Source organism: Lathamus discolor, chromosome 2, assembly GCF_037157495.1.
Source record: "Lathamus discolor isolate bLatDis1 chromosome 2, bLatDis1.hap1, whole genome shotgun sequence".
In the NCBI taxonomy this organism is placed as follows: Eukaryota; Metazoa; Chordata; class Aves; order Psittaciformes; family Psittacidae; genus Lathamus; species Lathamus discolor.
The window spans coordinates 8,895,144-8,920,143 of record NC_088885.1 but is presented as its reverse complement, the minus strand read 5'-3'; the positions used below and the strand labels follow the sequence as shown (position 1 = coordinate 8,920,143).

General features: G+C 38.5%; 1 protein-coding gene across 1 annotated transcript in view; it reads left to right on the top strand.

Moving 5' to 3' along the window:
* Positions 1 to 226: 226 nt before the first annotated feature.
* CNTNAP2 (contactin associated protein 2) overlaps positions 227 to 25,000 on the top strand; it is a 1,034,819-nt gene continuing 1,010,045 nt past the window's right edge. The window contains exon 1 of the mRNA XM_065665653.1: positions 227 to 323. Within this exon, the coding sequence (XP_065521725.1) occupies positions 227 to 323 (97 nt within the window). The remainder of the gene's footprint in view (positions 324 to 25,000) is intronic.

Sequence of the window (25,000 nt, the reverse complement as noted above, 5' to 3'; positions counted from 1 at the left end):
GAAATAAGGGAAAGAAAAGTACCAGGACTTACCCTGCCACTGCAAACCCAGAGATAGCGGACGAAGAGGGGGGTTGGCTTCTACCCCAAGGTAAAGCCCTGCCCCCTTTACCTCTTCACCACCACTTCCGAGAAAGAGAAGGAGAGAGAGAGAGAAGGGGGCAAAGTGGAGAACAGCAGGTCTTCTGCGGCTGGCATTGGGAGTACAGGGAGCCAGGAAGTGAAGGATGCTTGTGGTTACCCGAGCTGGCTGCAGGGCAGCTCTCTTCCTCTGGATTTTCAGCAGCATTAGCTGCAGAGCCAGGACTGCTCTGCCGGCATCTCGTAAGTACCCTTTGCTAAGAAGCATTACAATTTCAGCTCTGCAAAAAGCTAGAGGGAAATTCCCACAACTCTGGGAGGTTGATTGTTTTTCTTCTGCTGGTGAATTTTGTGTTTCATTTTGCTGTGTATTTGTATGTGTATGAGTGCACTGAGGTTTGACGCTGTTTGCAGTACTCCCCATCAGATCTTTCTTAGCATAGATGATTTCAGTGGTAGCTGGTTTGGAAAGTTGAAAGTATACTGCTCTATGATATAGTCGTGGTTCTGCAATGGAGTCAGGGGAAAAAGGAATCAGATAAAAGCTCTTCAAAGTTTGGGGGTGGGTTTTGGTTGGTTGGTTGGTTTGGTTTGTTTTCTCCCACCTTCCTCAGAGGGTATGCAACTTACATTTGGAAGTACTTCCACAGTTGTGAAGGAAAAGAGGACATGCGAGCTGTTTCCATAACTAGTGTGTTATCAAGGAGCAGCAAGAGAAAATAGTGTCTCATTTGAAGAGCAAAGAATGATGGGGAGTTAATGACAGGGAATGGAGCCAGGACAGCTTTCCTTGAGAGTGAAGTTTTGCTTCCCATAATAAAATGAGCAAAGGTATTTTAGAGGAGACCAGCAATTGTGCCCCTAGGGAAGCAGAAATAGTTGATAAATGATCAAGCATCTGCTGAAATGCTGAACTTCAGACAGGAGGAGCACCTATGGAGGACCCAGTTCTGCTGTCAGAGTCAAAATGACAGCATACTCATTGGTTTCCATGGGTGTTAGATCAGGTCTTCAATATAGCACTGAGCTGTAGTTTCCAGCAAAACATTTGCAGGTAGATGTCAGTGTTAAGTATTTAGTTGGTTCTCTTCAGACCGTGTAAAGCATTTACCATTTGCAAAGTATTTTTGACACGCATACTGAGATGAAGCAGTGCATTTTTATACAATCATTAAAAATAGACACTACTGTTGACTTCCCCTGCTGTTTATAAAGAAATGTCCTGAGATGTTACAGATAGATGTGTTGGGATTATGTGTGTGTGAATGGGGGCTGGTTCTACTGACCAAGCAGGGAATTGTCTTAGAATGTAATGTGTATACTGCATAGAGATCTATATGGATCATTCTATTTATTTATTTATTTGATTCCTTGGGGCAGGAATGAACAGTGCAATGATTGGGGAACTGGAGCCCTGCTATACTTTCTCAATGGGTTTCTATCTGTTATCATCTGACATCTGTTGAAAAATAAAACGGTGTTATTGTCCCAGGATTTGCTTACACTTAGACATATGTTTGTGTATCAACAGAAAATGTGCAGCAGTGTCTGCATTGTATCTAGGTCTCAGGATAGCTCTCAGGAGGCTACAGGATGTTCAGTTATTTTTCTACCTTTGATTTAGGAGAAATATTGATCCTGAGGTTTACTGCTTAGTTTTGACCAGCTGTCTAATTTTTCTTCTGAATATTAATTCTTCATGGTCATCTCTCAGGCTCTGCATAAAAGGAATATACAGGGAGGAAAAAAAGATTTATGATTTAGGTTGTCGGAAATCTGTTCTTGGAAAACAAAGTTCCCTGCTCTGCTTCTTTATAATAGGATTTCTGAGCTTTTGTTTGTTTGTTTTGCCTTTCCATAACTAAGAGCTGTAGTTTAACTTGAAGATGACCTGCAGTGGGCTGTCTGATTACCCAACTAAAAAAATCTTTAACTTTTGAAAGAAGTTAGCTGAGAAGTTAATGACTGTAGTAACATCACCATAACCAGAAATCCCAGGGATAAAGGGGATATATATAATATCTCAGTTGCAGTTTACTCATATACATTTCCATCTTGACAGTGTTTTTTTCAGATATCCAAAGATTTCTTTCTATTAATTCAGCTCCCAAGAGCTTATGCACTACAGTGCTTATGTAGCGTGTAGCATTTCATTTCTGACTCACTTCTGAAAGTCAAATGGATCAAGATCTGTTTACTGGAAACAGAAATATAGCTGGAAGTACACGCCAGCCTTAAAATGACAAAAGGAGTATTCACATTGCAGTACATACTTAGAATTCTTGTAAAGATCTGTGTGTGCTTGGGAAGTGGTACCACAGTAGGAACTCAAGTGCTGTGTCACAGGGTTTTGGTGCAACACTGAACTGGTTATCCCATTGCATGCTTTGGCATACAAACTGGTCTGTGTTTAGGATTTTCTGGGACTGTTTCTCACTTCATCTGTAGTTGATTGTGAATGGCATTGGGGATTTTTGCTGTCCTTTGACAAGAGAATGCACTTAGTGTTTTATCTCTTTTTCCTCGTTGATTTTGAATGTCGTATTCTGAATACTTCTGAAATAATTAAAAATGGAGTGAAATGCAACTTTGATGTAAAACTGATTTCCAGGCATGTTTTTCTTTTCTCCTCCACTGCTACTTTATCTTTTGACTTTGAAGTAATTAACAACAGCATATTTATTCTTCACAGTGGTTTTAGGAAGCGTGCAAGATTCATAGTGTACAGGGAATTACAAATCCCTACATGTGAGCTCACTATTCATTATTTGCTTATAGCCTGCTTGTGCTGACTTTGAAAAACATACAGGTTTTGGAAAGAATAGAACTGTATGTCACTTAGGTGAATATATTGCATCTCAACTGTTTGTTTAGTTTGTGAAGTCAGTAAATCTATCTCTGTCATTAAAATGATGTCTCTCAGCAATGCTGATTCAGAAGTGATCATGTTGAAAGCTTTGAATCTCATTCAGTTTTATGTCAAGATGAAGTGGGTGTTGAAAGCCCATCTTGTAGTACAGTAAACATACAACTTAGTATCACAGACACTAATACTCAGATCTTACTTTATATTTTATTCACAATCATGTTTTTCATGACTTAGCAATAAATTCATCATATTCTGCTATTTTTTGGAAATAAGCATAGAGGGATCACACCAGTCTTAACTTCTGGAATCAAGGCTAATGAACAGCTCAACCAGGAGAGGTCATCACAAGATAAAAAGTAACATGGAAAATACAAATTTAGTGCTTTGTAGCCTTTTACATGGCTTAAAGGTGGAATGATCAGAATATGACTACTTGTGTTCTTATAAAAAACACATAAAGCAGCGACCTTGTCTTCTTAATGAGACTATTCAGGGATTAATCATAGGATCATCCGTTCTCTATGAAAGCAACTCACTTAAAAAGTAATTGTCTCTCACAGCTAGCTTATTTTGGGTTGTGTCTGTTTATGTGCAGTGCAAACCTGATCAGTACAGACCTATTAAAACTTCTAGTTCAGATACATGCTTTTGCAGTAGGTCGCACAGCACTGCTGCAGTTGAAGTTTAACCCTATTTGACAATAATCGATGCAGAAATCAATGATGAGGGGCAGGTATAGTAAATCATTAAGAGTTGTGTATAAGCAAAACTATGCATCTTTTAGCTTTGCCTGCCTGGCACCCAGACCTTCCTTAATAGCTTGGGTAAGCGAGAAAACAATTAAAACATGTAATGTCCCTTTTGAAAGAGCAAGGCATTGAACAAGAACCTTCTTTTCAGGAGTTCTGGACTATATAGGACTAAAGAATCTGTTCTTCCAGTTCCTGCTGCTTGAATGTTGAGTGTGTGGGGATGCCATATATTCTGTTGGGCTCACATTCAGGAATAGGTCTCTTCCAGAAAATTTTCAGGCATAAAAGTATTTTGTGTATTTAGAGCAATTCCAGTTGTTTTTCTGTTACATCTGATTAACATTTCCCAGGTTAGGTCCTGTTTGGATGTAAACTCACAGATCCTATAGAATACCAGACATTTTCATGGAGGTTTAACGTTTAATCATATTACTTACCCCTGGGTGTCAAAGCATTTACAGATACACTAAACTTCTAAAGTGAAGGCCTAAGTTTCCATTAAGACTGTAGGAATTCATAACATTAAACATATGCTTTCTTTTTTTGTCTTTTAAAACACCGGAGCTATAAATTAGACCATTATATAATAGTACTGTTATTTAAGGTGCTGTGCATCAATAATAAAACCAACATTCAGCTAAAAAACAACAGTTTGTCAATTGATTGTTATTTAACAACACACAACTGAGTTACTCGGGGTGACTTTTCAAATGAATATGCTTTTTCTAGAGCAGTACATTACCTTACATGGGAATAAAATGGTAATAAATAGTCTGCTGTCATGTCCAAATTGGTGGCAGCAGCTAGAGCCTGAGTCAGTGCTGAAAAGCCAGAGTTTCAGAGTCCTTCACTCCTGTGCATGCAACATTACCCGCAGCCTGATTGCAGACATTTGTCTACATGCAGAAAGCCTGATTCCAAGTTTGATGTGGTCAGTAGGCCTTGAATCAGTTGCAGATGTCATTGAATGAATGTGCTTTGCTTGGGTTACTTTTACTTTGTGTGCTTAGTTCATTTGGTTTTTTAAACTCTGGTGCAGTAACATGGAATAAGACATACAAGTGCTTCAGTCAAGGGTCCAGTCTGAAAGAATGTTTGAAAGTGAAGTTAAAGACTATGTGTTGAAAACTTGTCTCTGTGAATGTTGGCTGTTTCCTTTGCAAGGAGAGGAGAAGTATCTTCTGATTATCTCTCATTTTTTAACTCAGATCCTTTAAACAAATGTGAAAGATTATTTCAGTGGATGGAGTTGTGACAGGAAATTATATATATAATATAGTAACAAGACATTAGAAACTGTAGCTCTACTTGGATAATTCACATCACTATAGATCTGTGACAGAGCAGGTTTTGTTATTGAAGTTCTTTAGGAATTTCAGCTTGGATCTCTAAATCTTACAAAGCATCAGATCTCATGTTCAGTGTTTAGTAATTATAGTAATATTTATGACTTCATAATACTCGTAGTGCTCAGGGCAATAACAAACCATGCACAGACTGTGGTTGTTTGCTGCAGTAACTGTTTCTACACATACGGAAGCTGATCTACCTCTGACCAATTTGACTCACTGGTCAGACATAAGATAACAGGTTAAATCCTGAGGTGTGTCACTGCCCATGTCTGAGGTGTGTCACTGCCCGTGTCTGTGTTTCCTCAATATAGATCATGCTCGGTCATGCAGAAGGGTTTGGACTTGCAAATGTGTTTCAGTCACTTGAGGCAGAAAATGTCTCAAGCAACATTGATTTTCTTCATCAGATCAAACTCTGACTTTCTCATTTTGTTAATCTTTAGAAATGTAAAAGATGAACTTGAAACTCTAGCAGTGTTTAGAAAGAGGTAGTTTGATCAAGGCATAATTTCCAAAATCCCCATGAACATGGGATGCTTTTTTAAAAGATCAGGAAGATCCATGGGACAAAGGGTACAGTCTGCTGGCTGGAAACTTCTCTCACTGAAGGAAACAGAAGTCGTGCCACTGATTTTAAGACTTATGTGGTTAAATTTTTGGTCAGTGAGAAGTTCATGACTCAGTCCATATCCATTGGTATAAGATACTAGAAATGATTAAAAGGTTCTTCTGACTTCATCCTTTGAACTAACATTGATTTTATCTGTATTACACTTCATTTATTCAGCTACTTTATTGACACTGCATAGGTAGATAATCTGAGATGACCAGCTAATTGCTGAACATGCTAAATCTCTAGATTGTGTGGTGTAGGAAATTGCAGTAATCAAGAATCAATTCTTTTGAGCCATTTTCAGTTCCGGCTTTGGAGGTCCCATAGATAAAATTAAAAACATTCTGAATGTTTAACATTTACAAAGAACACAGGCACATCTATGCTTTGATAGGTGTGCAACTTTATAAGCAACTTCACAAAGTTGGGACCTGAGAAATTATCTCAGTGTTCCTGCACTGCTGTAGTAGCCAGCCATTTCCTGTTTGTTCCTGAAGCTTGAAGAACTGGTAATTCAGAGCAGGAAAGGATATTGACATTCACATTTACCTCTTGCCTCTGCCTAAAAAGGTCTATAGAGATTTTTCAGCTTTACAATCTCTTGTAGAGGTGTTTCTTTCAGACATTCAATTGAAGTGGTCATGCTAAGCCTACTGAGGGACTGAAAGATTTATTCACACTTAAAGTTCATAATTTGATGTTAATATTTATGAGCATCTAAAATATTTATCAAATATGTTATTTTCATCTGTGTCCACACTCCAAAAATATGTTTTAAATACACCTATGACTAAGATTGACTCAACACAGCTAGGAGCTTTGCTGCCTGTTTTGCACTTGTATCAGGAAAAGCTCAGGCTGGGTTACAACTTTGAATGTGTAAATAAAATAAGCAGCTAACAATAGTTTCTAGTAGCTAGGAAGCATTTGAACAATTCTAGCCGAAGGATTTGCCATCCCACAAATGAATGTGATATGTTAGAATGAACATTTATGATTTGTTTCTTTCAGTTACTTGAAGTCCCAGCTTAAAGGGAAAGAAACATTTTCCTGTTGAAATTGAATGCCCTGCTTAGGCATCTGCCTAAATAGAACATAGACATTCTGTCTGATTTTGTAAAACTTCTATATCATTTAATATTTTGTAACCTTTGCTTAGGGAAATCAGCCAGGCACGTGCTGCATTTGGCTCTACTTCCTCTGTTTCTACAATACAGGAATTATCTGCATATGTGCATTTTTTGCATCAAATGTAGAAGTGCACCACTGTCCACTTTTTTGTCACTTAAATGTTGATAAAGCCTTGGCTGTGTTTCTGACTGATTCATAGAATCACAGATTGGTTTGATTTGAAAGGGACCTTAAAGCTCACGCAGTTCTGACTCCCCTGCCCACGGTTAGGGAGACCAGGTTGCTCCAAGCTCCATCCAGTCTGACCTTGAGCATTGCCAGGGATGGGGCAGCCACAACTTGCTCAGTCATCTTGTGCACTTAGACCGATAAATAGATATTTATCGCGAAGCCAGCGAAAACCTGCTTCCCTCTAAATTTAGAGGGAAATTTAGAGGGAAAGAATACAGAAAGTCAGCAGATGAGCTGAGGAGATTGCCAGGGTCCATTTCAGTAAGGGGCAGTAGAAAGTCTGCAATTGAAGTTTGCCAGAAAGGGAAATAAAGAATTACTGCCATAACAAACGGAAGATAAAATGTATATGGGCCTAATGCAGTGGGATGCAGCACAGCAGGCAAGGGAGTTGCACTGTATTTTAGGTTTTCATGTCTTATGTACTGGGTTTAAATGTTACTGGCATAAGGTTCTTGAAATGCAGTTAAAATGGGATGTGATTTTACTCCCATTTATGGGAATAGTAGCAAGACTGTGCTTGGAGAAAAGCGCTATGTAGGAAAACCAAGCCAACAAACAAGAAACCAGAAATCTTATATCCCTGTTGACCCAGGTTTCAAACTCGGATGCCTTACTATGGTCTTCAGACCCTGCCTAGATTGTCAGTAGCACACAGAAGGGACTTGTACATGTTCTCTTCTTTTCCCTGAATACAGGTAAAAAATTCAGTATCTTTAAAAATATGAGGAAAAATGAAAACAAGGAAGTAAATTAATTAATTAAAGATGAAAACTAATGGCCTCCCACCACTGTTTTGGACCATGAAATAAAAAAGGATGAAGGGGGAAGAACAGAAGAGAGGTTGTCTCCCATACGATGACAGTATCATACTTTCTTTCTGCTGAGGAATGGAGTCAGGGGCATAAACATGCCCAGTTCACAGCATTAGCATTGCATTAGAAGAGTGAGCTTTTGTAAGAAATGGAGTCAGAAGCATATCTTGCACAGGGCAAGCTATGTTGGCTGCATACTCCCAAGCTTCAGCATGCTGTACTCTCTTAATGTGCTCTCCTTCAATTTTATATCCAAAAAATTTATGCTACTGAGCATACTGTCAGTTATATGATGAATATCCTACCTGCTTCTTCCCTGATACCACCAAGCTGTTAGAAATGATAGTGGAATTCCCTATAAATAGGAGATGGTATCCATTACAGTTCCAAGCACAAACACACCACCAGATCGTGCATGTATTTGCTTCTGTTCTTCAGTTATTTGCCATTTCTCATATACCTCCTTTCTCTTTTTATTAATCACCTTGCTCCCTGCTCTCTGCCCTCCCCACCCTTTCCTCCAGCAATAAACTGACTCCACTGCCTCTCTTGGATTTTCATTGATTCATCACCATATCGAGTAATTTGCTGAGCCTGAAACTCTGGGAGATTGTCTTCATTGACTCCTGGTTAATTCATCCGAATGTGAAAGCTAGGTACACAGGTAATAACTCAATTGAAATTCCTTCACTGCTTAATTGCTGTGCCATAATCCTGGCATGTGGAATCAGATAATAAGATGTTATGAATGAAGTTAAGATCATTTTTTCCCAAAACAATTATTAGAATATCGTTATAAGGAATGCTTTTAGTAACTGTGTTCATAATTACGCAGAAAATACACTTTCAGACTTTAGGTCAGTACAGTGCATGTATGTTACACATAATGGAAAAAACTGCATCAAAGGAATGCTGTGAGCACATCATGGTCCCTTGTGCATCTGCCCATGTGCATCTGCCTTGAGATTTAGGGGCTTCAGAGATACAGGAAATGCAACTGCCAATGAAAGCTTGAAGAAGAAATTTGTTGAGTACTTCACGCTTCTCGGCGTGAGTTGTCAACAGATGCTCTGTCTCATTTACCAGAGTGGTACAGGTTTTTTTGTCCTCCTTTTCTGGCTCATGTACCTGTCACGCTTTGACGCGTTTCCTGCCAGCATTACATGTCTCAGTCTGGAGCTGTGTTCTTCACCCTACCTAGATGACTTCATACACGGCCACATTGAAATGCTCAGTCTCCTTTTACCAGCTGACCTACATGTCCGAAGCTTGTGACATGTAAACTTCATGCATCTTCAGCTTCAAAGTGTATGCATTTTTCTGCAGTTCAGACAATAATGATAAATAATGAAGGATTGAAAATCAAATTTCAAGTGGTTCTCTCTAGAAACCACTGATTTTCTTTGTTAAGGTTACTTTTTGATATATTTAGTATGTCACATTTATAATAATATCTTGGTTCAAACAGTGTACACTGCCAATCAAATGCTTTCAGAATTGAAGCTGCATACTATTACAGTGGCTGCAGAAACAGATAGAAATGCATTTGATGGGATCCAAATTTGTCATCTCAGAAAAAAAAACCCCACCAGAATACTTTGACCAGATCTATTTTTACAAACCCAGGTGGATTTGCACTAATTACATTTACCTCCTTTATATTTTTATTAATCAGGTTCTATTGTTTTGTTTACTTACTTGGAGCAGCTTGTAATTACACAGGTCATTTCTGTCAGTGTCTGCGCACTATGCTTTTCTTCAGGCTTTTGGAATTTCCTGGGTGTTCCAAAGGTTACTGGAAATCAGCAATAACAATGCTCAAAGACCTTCTCAGACAGAGGTTGCCCTGCTGGTTTGAAGCTGTCTAGCCTTGTTAGCTTCTGTTTAACGTCTTCCTCAGTTTTTATTAGAATGTAAATGGTTTTGTTGCCACTCTGGGATCTGACTATGCAGCCTGGTTTGTTTTCCTAACACTATGTTTTTGTCTGTTTTACATGACTGGCAGTTTCACCACTTGTATGTTGCAGCTTTTGGTATGGATCTCATAGCAAAAGCTTCTCATCTCTGCTCTCACCTCTCTCTTAAAAAAAAACCCAAACCCAACATGCAAACCTAGGTTTGATTCATTTATTTTCCTTATGTTTTCTGTGCATGAATAAATCAACTCTTTTGCTTATGTTTTTTCTGTATTTGTTAGATTCTGATTTATTTGGAATGGTTGAGGTTGTGAGGGACTGCTGGAGGTCATCTTGCCTTGCTCAAGCCAGGGTCATCTAGAAGAGGCTGCCTGTGACCATATCCAGAGGGTATTCAACAACATCTCTGTTTTTAGCCCCTCTCCAAGGAAATACGGCCTCCCTGGGCAACCTGTGCCAGTGCTTGGTCAGCCTCTTGATGAAAAAGTTTTCCCTTGTGTTCAGGTGGAAGCTCCTGTGTTTCAGTGTGTGCACATTGCCTGGCAGATTCCTGTCAGCCCATTCCTCCAGCCTGTTGAGGTCGCTTTGGAAAACAACAGGCCTGCTGGCACATCAGCCACTCCTCATAGTGGAGAGCTTCTCCAGCTAGACTTTATGCTTCTGTCTGGGCCCAGCCCTTCAGCTGTTTTGTATTCCACCTCACTGCTCATGCAGCCCATACTTTATCAACTTGGGATCTTATCTCTATTGGGATCTTACAGGAGACAGTGTCAAAAGGGGCCGAGGTGAGGCTGACGGGCCTGTAGTTCTATGGGTCCTCCTTCTTGCCGTTATTAAACATAGGAGTGACATCTGTTTTCCTCCAGTCCTCAGGCAGCTCTCTCAATCACCGCATGTATTGTCAAGTATTTGCTGAAGTGTTTTTGGTTTGAACTCCTAAACCCTGAGGACATCTAGCTACTACTGCTACTAAATATGCTTAATAATGGATTTATATCTCCATCAAGGAGCAACCAATACTAGAAACACATATACAGAAAATGTTTATTTAGAAAAAGGTCTAGAAACCTAACAAGAGCTCTATCCAAGGCCAAATTCATCCAATGTAGTTTTCATCATGTTGTGATGCCATGTGTGTATATCTTGAAGGGTTGTTTTGTAAAGGGCAAAAAAGCTTCTGTTCTTGTAAGTGCAAGACACTGATGATCATCTCATAAAGCAAAATCTGCTATAATATCAAGGAATCTTTCTGATGGAAACCCAGAATAGACTGACCTTACATATTAATATTGACCATTTATTGAGCTGACAGAGCGTTATCTTGCAGAAAGAAAATGAATTTCCTACTTTTAACTATTTTCCTCTGGAACAGAAGCAATGGGTAGTAAGAGCTTTTATTCTATGGAAAGTCAGTATTTTTATTTCTTTTGAAGAATATTGTGAGAAGTCAAGTGAAAGACTGGAATCATTGTGTTTGAAAGTGCCCAGAGAGGGAGCTTCTCTGTTATATTCTTGAAGAGTTTAGATCTTGGGTATTAACTCAGAAATACAGCAGATGGTTCACTATATTACGTGTCTCATTGTAAGTAACCCTGTCTAGTGACCCTGTCTAGTGAATCAAGACCTAAGCCACTCTTGGTGAAGACAGATGTGGACATAACAGCTTACCCGAGTACTTCACTCAGGAGAGTGTATCTGATTTACACAGTTGAGTCCTGCAAAATACAGTTTAATAGCAGGGACTATGTAAGGTACTTTTGACATTCTGAAACAGGCGCAACCAGCATTATAAGCAGATCACAAAACCAGGCGTATCAAGAAAAAAGGTGTAATGAGAGGGGATTCTGTCCATAAAGTTATGGCGTAAAAGTTCCTTTTAATTCTTCTGACCAAGTCTAGAAAAGGAAGATGGAACCAAACTAGAAAGTCCTAGAGATTGAAGTAAGTACTGGAATTTCAAACGTGACTCAGATTCAAAATTCAGTGGAGTGAGGTCAGGCTTTCTAGGCCAGTCATGTTCCTGCATATACTCCTTGAATATGGATCTGTTTGGCCCTATTCTTCTGTTGTAGGTGCGCACACAAGTGTCCCTTTGGATTGCTCGAGATTTATATACATATCACATACACTGCGTAGTGTTGAGGTAGGAATTCATCCCCCAAAAGATCGTAGAATCACAGAATGGTTTGGGTTGGAAGGGACCTTAAAGCTCATCCAGTTCCAATCCCCTGCCATGGGCAGGGATGCCTTTCATTAGACCATGTTGCTCTAAGCCCCTTCCAACCTGGCCTTGAACACTGCCAGGGATGGGGCAGCCACAACTTTTCTAGGCAACTGGTTCCAGTGTCTCAAAACCCTCACAGTAAATAACTTTTTCCCACTGTCTAATCTAAATCTGCTGTTCCTCCTTGTCCTGTCACTAGCTGCCCTTGTGTAAGAAGTGCCTAGATGGCATGGTTGCAAGTAGCAGCTTCATGAAAAGTGCATGAGTAAGAGCATAAAAGGAGATAAATGTAAACCCAGAGAAAATAAGACTGAACTGTCAACTTAACTATAAACAAAATCGTCTCACAATTATGAGAAACTGCAACAATTGTTCCGAGTCTGCTTGTAGGAGTGAAAAGAATCCATTGGCAAATGTCTCATTTACGCAGAGCCACAAGGATAAGCACAATGCTGAGAATTTTTCAGAGTATTTTCAGTGGAATTTCAGTGGCATGATTGGCATTTTATCACAATTCCTACATTTAAGGCAGTACTCTGCTTCCCAAGAAGAAAAATACTATTTATGAGTATAGCCTGTAATTTGTACTTATAAATCAATGTATGCCATACTTTGCTTTAATAACTCTGATTGCAGAAAGAAATGAACAGTTATGAATAATCTCATTGTAATTCAGAATGTAAAGATGTAAATGCTTTTAATAACACAGAAACTGTATATATCAAAGGAAAATTGCTCTGGTGTCAGTTTTAAAGAGAACTATAGTTACTTTCCGGCGCTGGTGTTTAATGGTTACAAAGTTTTGTTTTCTTTCTTTCCATCTTCCTTTTGCCCCAAGCAAACATTTCAGCTGATTTAAATGAAAATACTTGTATTCCACAAGATTCTTATCCTTTAACTCTGGCAGAGGAGCAAGAGGAGAAACCCAGATACCTCCCTGTATATTCCCTAGGGCAAATCCATCTTAATTTTTGAGATGGACTCATTAACAGTTGAAAAGATGTGAATACATTTTGCCTAGCGTTTTATGATAGAAGGGATGTGGAGGCTGTAAGGGCAAGGATAAGAACTTCCTTCTGTATAATGCTCTTGATATTTTTCAGGGGAAGTTTTAATGGACTATCAGACACATGTGCAACACAGATGGAATTTGCTGCCAGGGTGTGTAAAGATATAGTATGGAGGGGAGTTCCCCTAAAACTGTCCAGAGGCAGTGGGCAAAGACAGAGAACCTGTTTCAGTTGCCTGCAGTTTTATTGCGTGTTATTTGTTTTGACCACTGTTCTAGGCATGAATGGATTAAATAAACAAACCACTTGTAACAATAAGCCTCAAATGTAAATCTGGCCATGTGCCTTTCATAAAAAGAGAAAGAGTGGTGTTCATAAAACAGTGTTGTCACACAACTGATGGAAGCAAAAATGTTCAGTGGTGGATCTCTAATTTCTTTTCAATAACAGTAATGTTTTCATAGAATCACAAAACAGTTTGGGCTGGGACGGACCTTAAAGCTCATCCAGTTCCAACCTCCTGCCACGGGCAGGGACACCTTCCACTAGACCAGGTTGCTCCAAGACCCATCCATCTTGGCTCTATCAGACGCAGGGGAAACTTCTAGCGCCTTTTCACAGAAACCAGCTCTGTAGCCCCCTTACTTTGTCCCAAAACCTTGCTATGCAATCCCAATACATCAAGTTTATTTCTAGGTACAGTGAACCCTTCAGAAGTTAGTTCTTAAGGAATTTGATTTACAAAGGTTGCATACTTTATCTAATTGGTACTGAGCAATGAATTTTAGAATCTGTCCATCCTAATCACCTGGTTAAAGGTTTTCAAAACACCAGGAAATCAAACTATGAAATGCACGTGATGTGAATGGCACACAGAAGGTAGAGCTGTCAGTTCATTTTTAGCTTTCTTTGACTGTTGAGTATGACTTTTTGGCTGGCATCAGATGATTTTTAAAAACTTTGGAGCTTACAAAACTGTGCAATGAAATTGATTGACTAGAAATTCAATCTGTAGAGACTGGGTAATTCAGAGTATGATAATCTTGTGTCAGAATGTCTGCAGGTCTTTGAAAGCTATCACATGTATTTAGATAATTTCAACTACTAGTCAATGTTTTTCTCCAGACAAACTATAAATTATTTACCCTCTAGTGTTCATTAAAGCATCTGCACTTCCAGTCCATAAAATCAGCAGAGTAATATGCATCTAACATTGTTTTTAATAGTTATTAATACATGTTCAGTTAAAGCCATTTCAGTCATTGATCTGGAAGTCGGAACTACTCATGTTACATATCTTGGTAATTTAAATTAGTGTTATACTTGATGGAATCATAAGAGATGGTCTGATGACAGCAGGTAACAGATAGTCTGAGCACTATTTCCAGAAGGCCAGCTTTCCTGAAGCTTTGGAACTTGTAACAGTGTTCAAGGGATGGTTTAGCCACACTTTGGTCACTCTGAAAAGACAACATTTTTTAATATCTGATGTGATTTGTATATTATTCCTGAATACATTATCAGAGTTTGTTAATAGCAGAGGATGTACTGCTACATCACACAAATATTGCACATCTGTACATCAAGTATCGCTCACTGTACCTTGTGCTAAATTTTATGTTTCATACACTAAACAAGTAACTTGCTATGAGCATCTTTGATAGGTATCAGTTCTGAAAATCCCTGAAGCTCAAAAAAGTTCATCAACTTTTAAAAACCCAAAACATTGGAGACCATCTTGGCAAGTAGATACATCCGCACAAGATGGCACATACTGTGAAGCAGCTAGCTGCCCCATAGCTTCACTGCTGTGCAGTGGTGAGGAGGCAGCTCTGACTTGATGTATATGGAGTAACTTTGTGCAGGTAAATGAAATGTTCACTTAAAGTCTTCACTGGGCAGTAAATGCCCATGTTCACTATGGAAAAGTAATACAGAAATCAGTTAAAGGATAGGATAAAATATATTTGGGCCAGTTTTACTTTAAAGAGAACATAGTGCCTGCATGGGGAGCCAGGATCACAATATGAATAACTCAGATTTTGCTGAATTATTTGACTGCTCGTAAGATCAGTAAAGACTTAAGAGATATACCTAATTGACTGCTGACATTCAGATGTGCTTAGAATATACATGAACCTTCCACTCCTCCACTACAGATCCAAGTCCGCTGGGTGACTTTACTAATTTTGCTGTTAATTCAATTTCTGGGAGCAAGGGAACAGTTGATGAGAACTGCAGTTTGGATCATCAGGCATTAATATTCTTCATTCCAGCCACAAGAGTCTGCTCACTTCTCCATGAGGTTCTCCCCCACAGGAGGAATTCTTGGCTTCCCTTTGTAAAGGTCAGAGCTGGCATCAAGACTAATCAGAACTCTTAGGATGTGCTCATTTGATCAGGGACTATATATGCCCTGACTGATACTAAGGAGGGATTGTTAACAGTAAGGGAAGTCAACCGGGGATTTCGGAAAGCAGGTCAGCAATGCTCCGCTGCCTCCTTTTGGCAAGCATCCATTGCACAGATTGTTTCTAGAGGCTGTCCTAGCAAACCAGAATTAAATAAACCAGAATTAGAAGTAGATCTGGATGCCTAATTTAAAGATGTCTTCTCAGCTATGGTCTTACTTTCATGTGCAGTAAGTAAATACACCTGTCCACATGTTTTTAATAGTCGTATCAGGGTTACACTGTCCTGTTCTACCCCCAGACCAAGTCAACTGAGACGGTTGGGGGTTTAGACTGTGATTGCCTGGGTTCTTGCTGCATGAACTAAGGAAGGTGTAACCAAATTAAATCTCATGTTTTGTATCTTGGCTTTTTTTACTGCATGTGTGGGCTATGAAGTCCTCAAGCTATCTTTGAGTACCACTATGTCATAGATTAAAAAGAAAGCACAAAACTGAATAAAAAGTTCTCTTTGCAAGTGACTTTCTAGCAGTTTGTAGAGCAAACAACATTTTTCCCCAAGCAGTTAGTAGTTAATTTTCATCTGGATACTTATTTTTTACAACAAATATATGAAAGCGAGTTTCTCTTTCAAATAATAACAAAGAACATTGTGCTTCAGATCAGTTTTTGTACGAGACACAAGGCAGAAAATGAATCAAACCACTATTTTGCATTCAACAGATCATTTAGTAAACAAGCATAGAAAATTAGAACCCTATTGATATGATAATACATAACTACAACTGTACGATTTTCTGGATCACATATTTTAATTAAAAATAGTAGAATACGAAGCTGATCTCATTCTTACTCCCCACTCCTCTTAATTGCTGAGCATCACGGCATTTTGTTCTTTCTGTCAAACTTCTACTAAATTAAACCTGATCATCACAACCCCAAAGTGTATAAAATCAATCACCTGTTGATTAAAATAATGAAGAAATAAAAATATTCCTTTCCAGAACACCAGCTTTCAATACCAAATTATCAGATAAACTTTAATTTCATTTAAAATTCATCTGTCATTGATCTAGGAAGTTGTTCTTACCTGAATCATTCATTTTTTCATCAGTTTTCTCATCCCTATCCCCTTCTTATGGAAATCAGTTCTTCAGATAAACAATTTGTCAAAAATCAAATAGGTTCTATTAATCCCCTCACAAAATGTTTTCAGAGGAAATAAATGAAAAAGCATATCCTAGACTGCACTTTGGCACCATGTATTTTTTTTATTAGTAGCCCAATGGGCTCTAACTCTGGGAAGGCCCAGGTTCATTTCTACTGTTGTAGTATTTCCCTTTTATCTCAGCATCATGACATCAGTACCATATTTTGATGTCTGACTTTTGATGACGATGATCTGGGATCTTTTTCTTCCTTTTAAATTACAACATTTGTTTATTCCTAACACATAGCATCAAGATGGACAATCGTCATGGATTTACTGTTGCTAGATGACATTTGATTTAAAAGATGGTCACAATCTCATCCAACTATTCTGCAGTTTGGATGCACAGTGAATGAGTGTTGAATGTTACAGCAACTGCTTGATTGACTTTAGAGTGCCCACTATTTAAGGTAGCTAGCACAATCGATGTAAATATATTCTTCTGCAGCATGTCTGTATGCGCTGGGTCTGTCTGGGATGGAGCTAATTTTCTTCACAGCAGCCTGAATAATCCTGTGGTTTGGATTTGTGCCTAAACCAGTATTGGTAACACACCAATGGACTGGTAATCATTGAGCAGTGCTTGCATGAGGTCAAGGCTTTTCCTTGTTCCTGCTCTGCTCCCCTATTCCCAGGGTGGGCAAGAGGCTGGGAAGAGACACAAGTAGGGGCATTCATGGTTATGGTCTTCCCAAGTAACTGTTAGCATGCTGAGCACACAGCTTTTGCTTCAGCTTTTAAATTGTTGTTGAGCTTTGTGTCTTCCTACCTTTGTTTCTCCCTGTCAGTCCTAGTTTCTCCTTGGGAATCAGTGAGCGGCTGTGTGGGTGATTGGCTCCTGCCCAGGGTCAGCTTGTAACACTGGGTTTTGTTAGGTTGTCATCTCAAAAAAAAAACCAGCTTGATGTATTCCCTGCTTCATTCTGATATTTAACCAAAGTGTCTGTTCCTTCATGCATTAAGATTAGTTGGTTCTAGTAAATAAGTAACTTGATGAAAGCTATATGAGGCTCATTTAGATACTTCAGACCATAGACGTTTATTATCAGTTTCCAGCAATGCCTCAGTTTTGTTTGGCTTAGAATGGTTTTGCAGTGCAGGGAAAGGTTTTTGAACATGTAATGAATATCTTGTCAGAAGGAAAGAATAGTTTATATAAAGCTATGTTATAAACAATACGTTGCTTTGGAGGGATTGTTTTTTTTCCCACATGGAATACTAACTGCCATGTAGTTGAGACAAAACAGTTTTTATAGATTAAATATGTTGGGCCTGATTTGAAGAATGGTGACTTACTATATTGATGAAATTCAGGACCTAATGTTTTAAAATGGACAAAAAATCACCCAGTCTGTTAAATTATGTAAATCTCTGGAAGCCAGTTTGAACAGCAGCTCTGAGTGAGATGAGGTCCATGACTCAAGTGGAATCACTGTGGAGATTAAATACACTCTTGAGCATGGGTGATTGCGAGGCATGTCTGGTTGAGCAAAAGATACTGACATTGTTAGCGCTGTTTCAGTGTATTTAGGAGACTGGGTTTGCGCATGCAATTAGGAAAACAGGCATTCATCATCCCTGGGAGACCTCATGCACACCTCAGAGTCTGATTCTGCCCTCTTGTCATAGGGACTGTGCTTCATAGTCAAGTGGTTTGGTGGGGTACCTGATGCTAAACTGGTAAAGTGTCTGATGAGAAATCTAAAGATCTTCTTAAAGAAGAGCAACAATAAAGACAAGGCTAAAGACAAGGCAAAAGAAGCATCCACTTGTCTCTTAACTGCCAGTGCCATTTGTCATGGAGTTGGACTGGCAAAAAGGCAAATATGCTTGAGGCCTGTTTCCTGTTGCTGTGCTGGCAGATGGGGGGACAGGTTCTAGTGGTGTGGGGTGGATGGACCTGCTCAGCTGGTAAACAAATGGACCTGGAGGAAAGAGTGAGGTGAGTAGTGGGTGTACATGTTTGCTTGGAGAATCAAGACATCAGCCTGTTGGAGTTCAAGTAAGTCAAATCAATCATCTCTAAGTATAATCCAAAGCACTTCTGAGTTAGTCTTGTTGCTCTTCATGGCTAAAAACAAACAAACCAACACGCTATGTGAAGAAGTTATAATGTGGAATACGTATTTTGGTGAAACCAAACATTTCTTATTTTCATATTCCAACATATGATTAAAGCAGTTTCCAACATACGTTTTGGCATGTAACTTGACCTACGTTCATACTTCTAAGGTATAACAGAAAATATTCCTTGAATTTCTTCTTTATAAAAAGTCTATGATATCAATTTTTAAGAAAACTGACATAAACTGTACCTAGTATATGTGCATTATTAAGTTATAATAATAATTTCTAGCTGAGCAATAGCGTTCCATGATTAGGAACCTAATAGAAGCGTATAGACATCGTGCTCAAAGCAATAATCGTTACTCAAGTAAGCCGTACCTGCAAAGTCATTTGTACTTGTGTAAATAAGAAATTACCTACATTCCTATGGATTGAAGGATCAAATCCATGTAGTACTTAATCATAATACCTTCTTATACAATTTAAAGCTTTTCATGAGCATGCTGCAGAGGAATAAACGGAGATTAAAGAGGCAGTAGATTTGCAAAAGATGTGTGAGGGAGTAAGTTAAGTGGATTCGTTCCCACTTTACTTCTAGAATCAAATTGTGAGGCAATATGATTTTTCTCCCAAAACTAAACTCTTACTGTCGTGACACTTTTCTCCTGATTTCTGAAGTGTCTGAAAGAAGAAGCTGAACTGTTTTTCTTGGGCATCCACTTAAGATACTGAACCTGAAGGGATAAAACTAAAAGAGTAATGTTAATGAATGGTTTAAAATTGAACTATTGATTTTTAATTGTGGTTTCCCTTTCAACTTTAGTAAAAGTGTTTGTACCCATGGACTTGTCTGGTTTTTACAGTAATATATAGTATACAGGATTGTAAAGATACTCTCTCTCCAAACAAACCTTCCTTTCCTTCCTGTTAATGTTATTATTCACTATTACTCCCTTTGCCTGACAGTGAATTCCTGTGACACCTGAAATTGAATAGTAAATGCTGAGACACAAAGGTACTTTCCAACTAAATTTATGGCAAATGAACAAAGATTGGGATGTATTCGGAGCAAAATGGGAGAAGACAATGCCAGCCCTGAAGATCTTCTCTGTTAGCTAACATTGTATAGGTAAAGGAGTGGTAGTGGTCTCAAAAGCATTATAAGCACATCCTCACGTCTTTTTCATCCTCTTTTAGGTGCTGAAGTGTGATCAGTCCTGTTCTTATTTCTTTTTTATTTTTCTTTCCCCCAGTTCTGGGCAAATTAACTGACTTCTTTATACTACAGCTGAAAAGGATGTAGATATTTCAAGCCACTGTATTGGCATAAGTGATGAAGTAACATTCTTGCTGAGCACACTGATGAGAAAAAGAAGGGTGCTATATATAAGAACAGGAGGCTAGATTAGGGACAAAACAGATTGCAATTTCATACTTAGATGCTACCGAGATTTTGTGACAGTCAGGTTTAATATCTCCCCCCTTCTTAAATTGTGTTGGCAATATTGATTTAGTTCAAGGGTTATCAGTGGTTAAAAAGTTAATCAATCCTTGAAATAAGTATGATTTCTTGTGGATGATTCTGACATGGAGCAAATATACTCACACTCTTCTCCCCTTCTTTTCCCTCCCCTCCTCTCCTCTCTTACTGTCCTCATCAGTTTACTGCTCTATCTCAATGTGTTTGAGAATGTGTCATGAATATCTCAAGATCCACTCCCATTCTGAATTCCAACTCTTCATCTTTTCATCCACCCAGATACCATGTTTAGTACAAAATGTCTGGAACAAATCATAGTGAGGTGTGGTCTGAAGTAGGCAGCGATTCTGGCAGCAGAACACTGGAAACTGTTAAAACCTTTAGAAACAGTGAATCTGCAGTACAGCTGTCTCTGCCTCTCCCTGCCGCAGCCTGCCAACAGCATGTAGTGGGGAAGTTAAATAGTTCTTGTTCAAGAAGTGAAGTGATTTGTAGCAGCTTGAATCTGTTTGTGCAAGCATAATTGTTTACTGAAATTCTTTACAGTACATTCCCAGGGGCTATGGAAATTGGTCCAAGAACAAGCTCTTCTATGCTGCTACCCCACTCTACTGTCAGTATCAGCTCTTCTCAGGCAGAAAGAGGAGGCTTCCATGTTCCTCTATCTGGAAACAATTCATAGCTTTCAGCAGGAGAAAGCTGTTTTTCCCTGCTGAAATGCTAATGTGGGGAATAGAGTGATAGAATTCAAAGAAAAATAAAACCATTGTAGCCTTCATAATTCAGTATTTGGCCCCTAAGTCTGATAATTGGACAAAAAAATTGTAGCACCAAACCTTACTGTTTATTCCTCAGTCAACTTAATCTGCCTTAGATTTTGATTCAGATGCTTTAAACATGTGTCTCTACCCCAAACCCCTTCAGCAGTAAGTCTTATCCTTAACTGGCCTTTTCCATGGTCCTTATGATTCTTCATCATTTTAAACCTGACACTTTAGGATGTAGGATAACAAAAATGTTTAAAACATTGGCCGTGCAAATTAGAATCAGTTTTCAGGAAGCTGATAACTGATGATAATGAAAGTATTTTCCCAACTGACTTTTGATGTTGATCTTGATATTAAAAGTAATTTAAGTAGAATACAAATTGGTTTTAAACCTATTAAATTTGTGTCATAAAACCCACACACTGTATTTAGCAAGACTTTCTACCATTTGTATGTTTGTGGGGGATCATTTTCATAAATACCTGAATATCCATGTGATTTTCTATTTACAACTTGCTTTATAGAAAGAGGTGAAAACACATTGGAGGAGATATGTTTGATATTCTTATAAGTGATAGTCACCAAGTCAGACTTGATTCGCACATTTCCTAGTCATCCACTACTGTTCTCTTTAATGATCATCACTGCTGCAGTCACAGTCTAATTACTTATTTTCAGTTCTGATCGTTCCTGTCTTTAAAATTGTTGTCTACTTCTATAGAAAGTAAACTGATCAACTGGTGGTTTTTATGGAGCACTTGCTCTCTTAAAACCCATTTCATATGTCTCTGCAGGTGAAGCACATATAACGTGTTTTGGCTTGAGCTCTGGTTTTGGAGGAAAGAATAGTGAAAAATATCCAGAGGGTAGCGAGTGCAGCTTTGGGCTTCCTAGTACAGGGAAGACATTGACATAACAGAGCTAGTCCAGCAGAAAAACACCAAGATGTCTGATGTCTGGCTGCACATGATATAGGAAGAACGACCCACAGAAATGGCTTTTACTATAGAGAGTAACTGTTACACTTGGTGGAGCCCTGCTTTCCTGGAGATGGATGAACCCGTGCCTAAGCCAAGCCAGCCTGAACTGCCTGAAAGTTTGCAAGAAAGGGAGCAAAAGCTTTGTTTAACCAAAACGCAAACTGTCAGTAGGGTGAGGAAGGGCTTGCCCAGCACCAGCTATAGCAAAACCTTAAAATGCCCTGAAACCTACTGCTTACCTGTCCTTTTAGAAACTAGTACACAGGATTGTTCAAATTCACAAGTGGAATGCATACCGTACCAGACCCGTGAAGCAGGAAGTGGACTGGGTTTGTGTTAGAAGTATTCCTTCTAGACATCTACAGATTTTCTTGTCACCCCACAGAGGAGACTTGGAGGATGTTCCCTTTTAATAATGTAGCTGGGAGTATGTGTACATGAGGACTTTGATTCTATATTAAAATGTGCTAGAGAAGCATTAAGAATGCTTACTTTGCACAACCCTCTGATTTTTGCCTCCCTGGAGGACTGTACATCTTCTACCTGGAAACAAGGTGGGAGACACAAATGTGCAGTTGTACAATTCTTAATATGCATATAAATCAGGTTTCCATGCTGATTCCTTGCAGTTTATGTTCTGAGTTTATGCCAGTGTCTCCAGTGCTGTTGATGTGTATTTGGTTCCTAAAGACGGAGTGGACAAAGATATTCAAGAAAACCCTGCCCTACTTCTGCTTGTTAGGGCTCCAAAGATAGCTTAGGGCAGTTGATTTATTTTGCTTCAGGTGCTCCCTGAAGGAAATTACTGCTAGAATAATACAGTTCTTTAAAATACTCAGTAGCCAGCAGCTGTGTGCCTAAATAAAACAGTTTCAGCCTAATATTTGAGTAACTGTGGATTTATGAATCAACAGTGATGCTTGTAGTAAAAACATACATATATTCCATGAGAGAACAGCAGTTAAATTATTTCAATAGTAATTTATATATATTTTAATAATTTATATATTACATATATGTATTATATATAATATATAAATAATGTATTCATATAATACATGCTTTTTATATAAAAGACATAGCATTTGATTAAAATGTTTGAAAGATCTAATATGTTGCTTTATTAGTTGGACTTTTTTAGTTCCTACTTAGGAATTACCACCTTTCCATGAGTGCCGTTCAAAGAGGGATTAATAAGTGTGACCCATGTCCAGGTTTGATATACTACATTGTATTCCACCACCGATGGCCAAGGCAGTATCCAGCAGTCATTAATGTCATATCTGCACTTCTAACTTCCCATTCATATATTACAAAATTAAAAAGTGAGAACTGTTGACTCAAACAACAAAATTAGATTTGTTATAAAAATATGTAACTAAATGCATCCAGACACATACCACATCCAAATACCTTGTTCAACTTGTGACAGTCAAGTTGAAGTAATGATTTACCTAGATTTACCTAATCACCAGCAACACTACGTACTTTAAAGTGGTGGCTGCAATCAGAATCTGGTTTAAGTGGCCCTTTATCTCAGTGTGCCAAATTGGGTTTTCAGGAACATCTGCAATTCGATGTTTTTTCAGTTTCTGATTTTAGTTTTCCTGTACTTTTACAAGCTGCCGTATTCCAGCTATATCCACTGAAATAGTAACAATAACAGCAACATCTGGTTTACCAGTCGAGTCTATAAAAATTTTAATCAGTATAGAGCAAAACAGTGTGCTTTCCATGTTCTCTGCTACATTGTCTAACAATGCAAATTAATCTACTGATTAATAATTTATTAATACATTCATTGAAGGTAACTGCTGAAGACCAAACTCAAGAAACTCAGATGTCCAGGTTAAAGGGATGGTAGACTCACTTTGTAATATATGTGGAAATTCTTGCAGCGCATCTTCCCACATGAAGCCTGAATTGGAGTCCTGAGTTACTTATCTTTCTTCCACTGGCTATATGAAACACTCAAGTATTTGGAGTACTGATTTAGGCATCTTAGCTAAGCATCTAGAGCTGATGATATCAATATAGGGTTAATATTTCTAATCAACACAAACAAGAAGGAAAAAACTTGAACTTCTTTCAGATGGCTGAAATACTTTTTTTTCTGCTTCACTGCAGTTCAGCATTAAAGTTTCAGGTGTGTTATTTTTCTGTCCTATGAGCTTTATCTTCTTAGCTTTATCCATGTGTACTGAGAAGTGTTGAGTTTTACATGGCAGCAGTGACCACATCATATCTCAAAGGAGAAAACTGTACATAAAACAGTGTGCATCACATAAATGTAAACTCATTGCACAAATAAGCTATTTCTTCACAGAAAGTGTGAATATTTCACATTTGGACATAGTATTTTTTTTTTTTTTTAGAAGGGGGCGTCTCATTGCAACACTATTTCATGTTGAAAAGTGATCTTCACTTTCTTTCCTTCTCTGTCACAACTGCATCATGGCTTTTCATAGCTCTGGTAGTCAGATGTAAAACCAGTGGGAATTTTGCCACTCTCGAGCACATGGGTTTGGGTCATCGAAGGTGATGTCCTGTGTTCCTGCACAACTGTTTTATACAATTTTGATTCTAAGCAGATGATGTTTGAGAAGTTAAGAACTTTTTTTTTATTTCTGCTTATTTCTGTATCAGTGAGATGAGGAATTATCTAGTTCATTAAGTGCCCAGGGCACGCAACATAGGCCCATATTTTGCAAACTGACACGTGACACAAGGATCAGCCAATAAAGAGCAGTTTAAAAGACTGGAGGCTTGCAAACCAGCTGTGACATTAACCTGTGCTTCCTGTAAGCTAGTTTTGGCCTATCTGTTCTCTGGCATGACCGGTTACCTTCCTGGGGGTCCTTTCTATTGTCAGGCCCATTCATCTTACTCTGCTAATGGTTAAAAATGTACACGATTTTGGGTTTGTCTCTTTTTTCCATGGAGAATTTGCCTTAAACTGAGAAGAGATACATAGTTTGCATGGAAGGTCAGGACAGACAAGGTCCTAAATAGTCATCAGATGGTGAATTTGTTATCACCGCAGTCCTGCAATGAACCTCGTTTAGAAACAGACGCGGGGCATAAGAAGATAA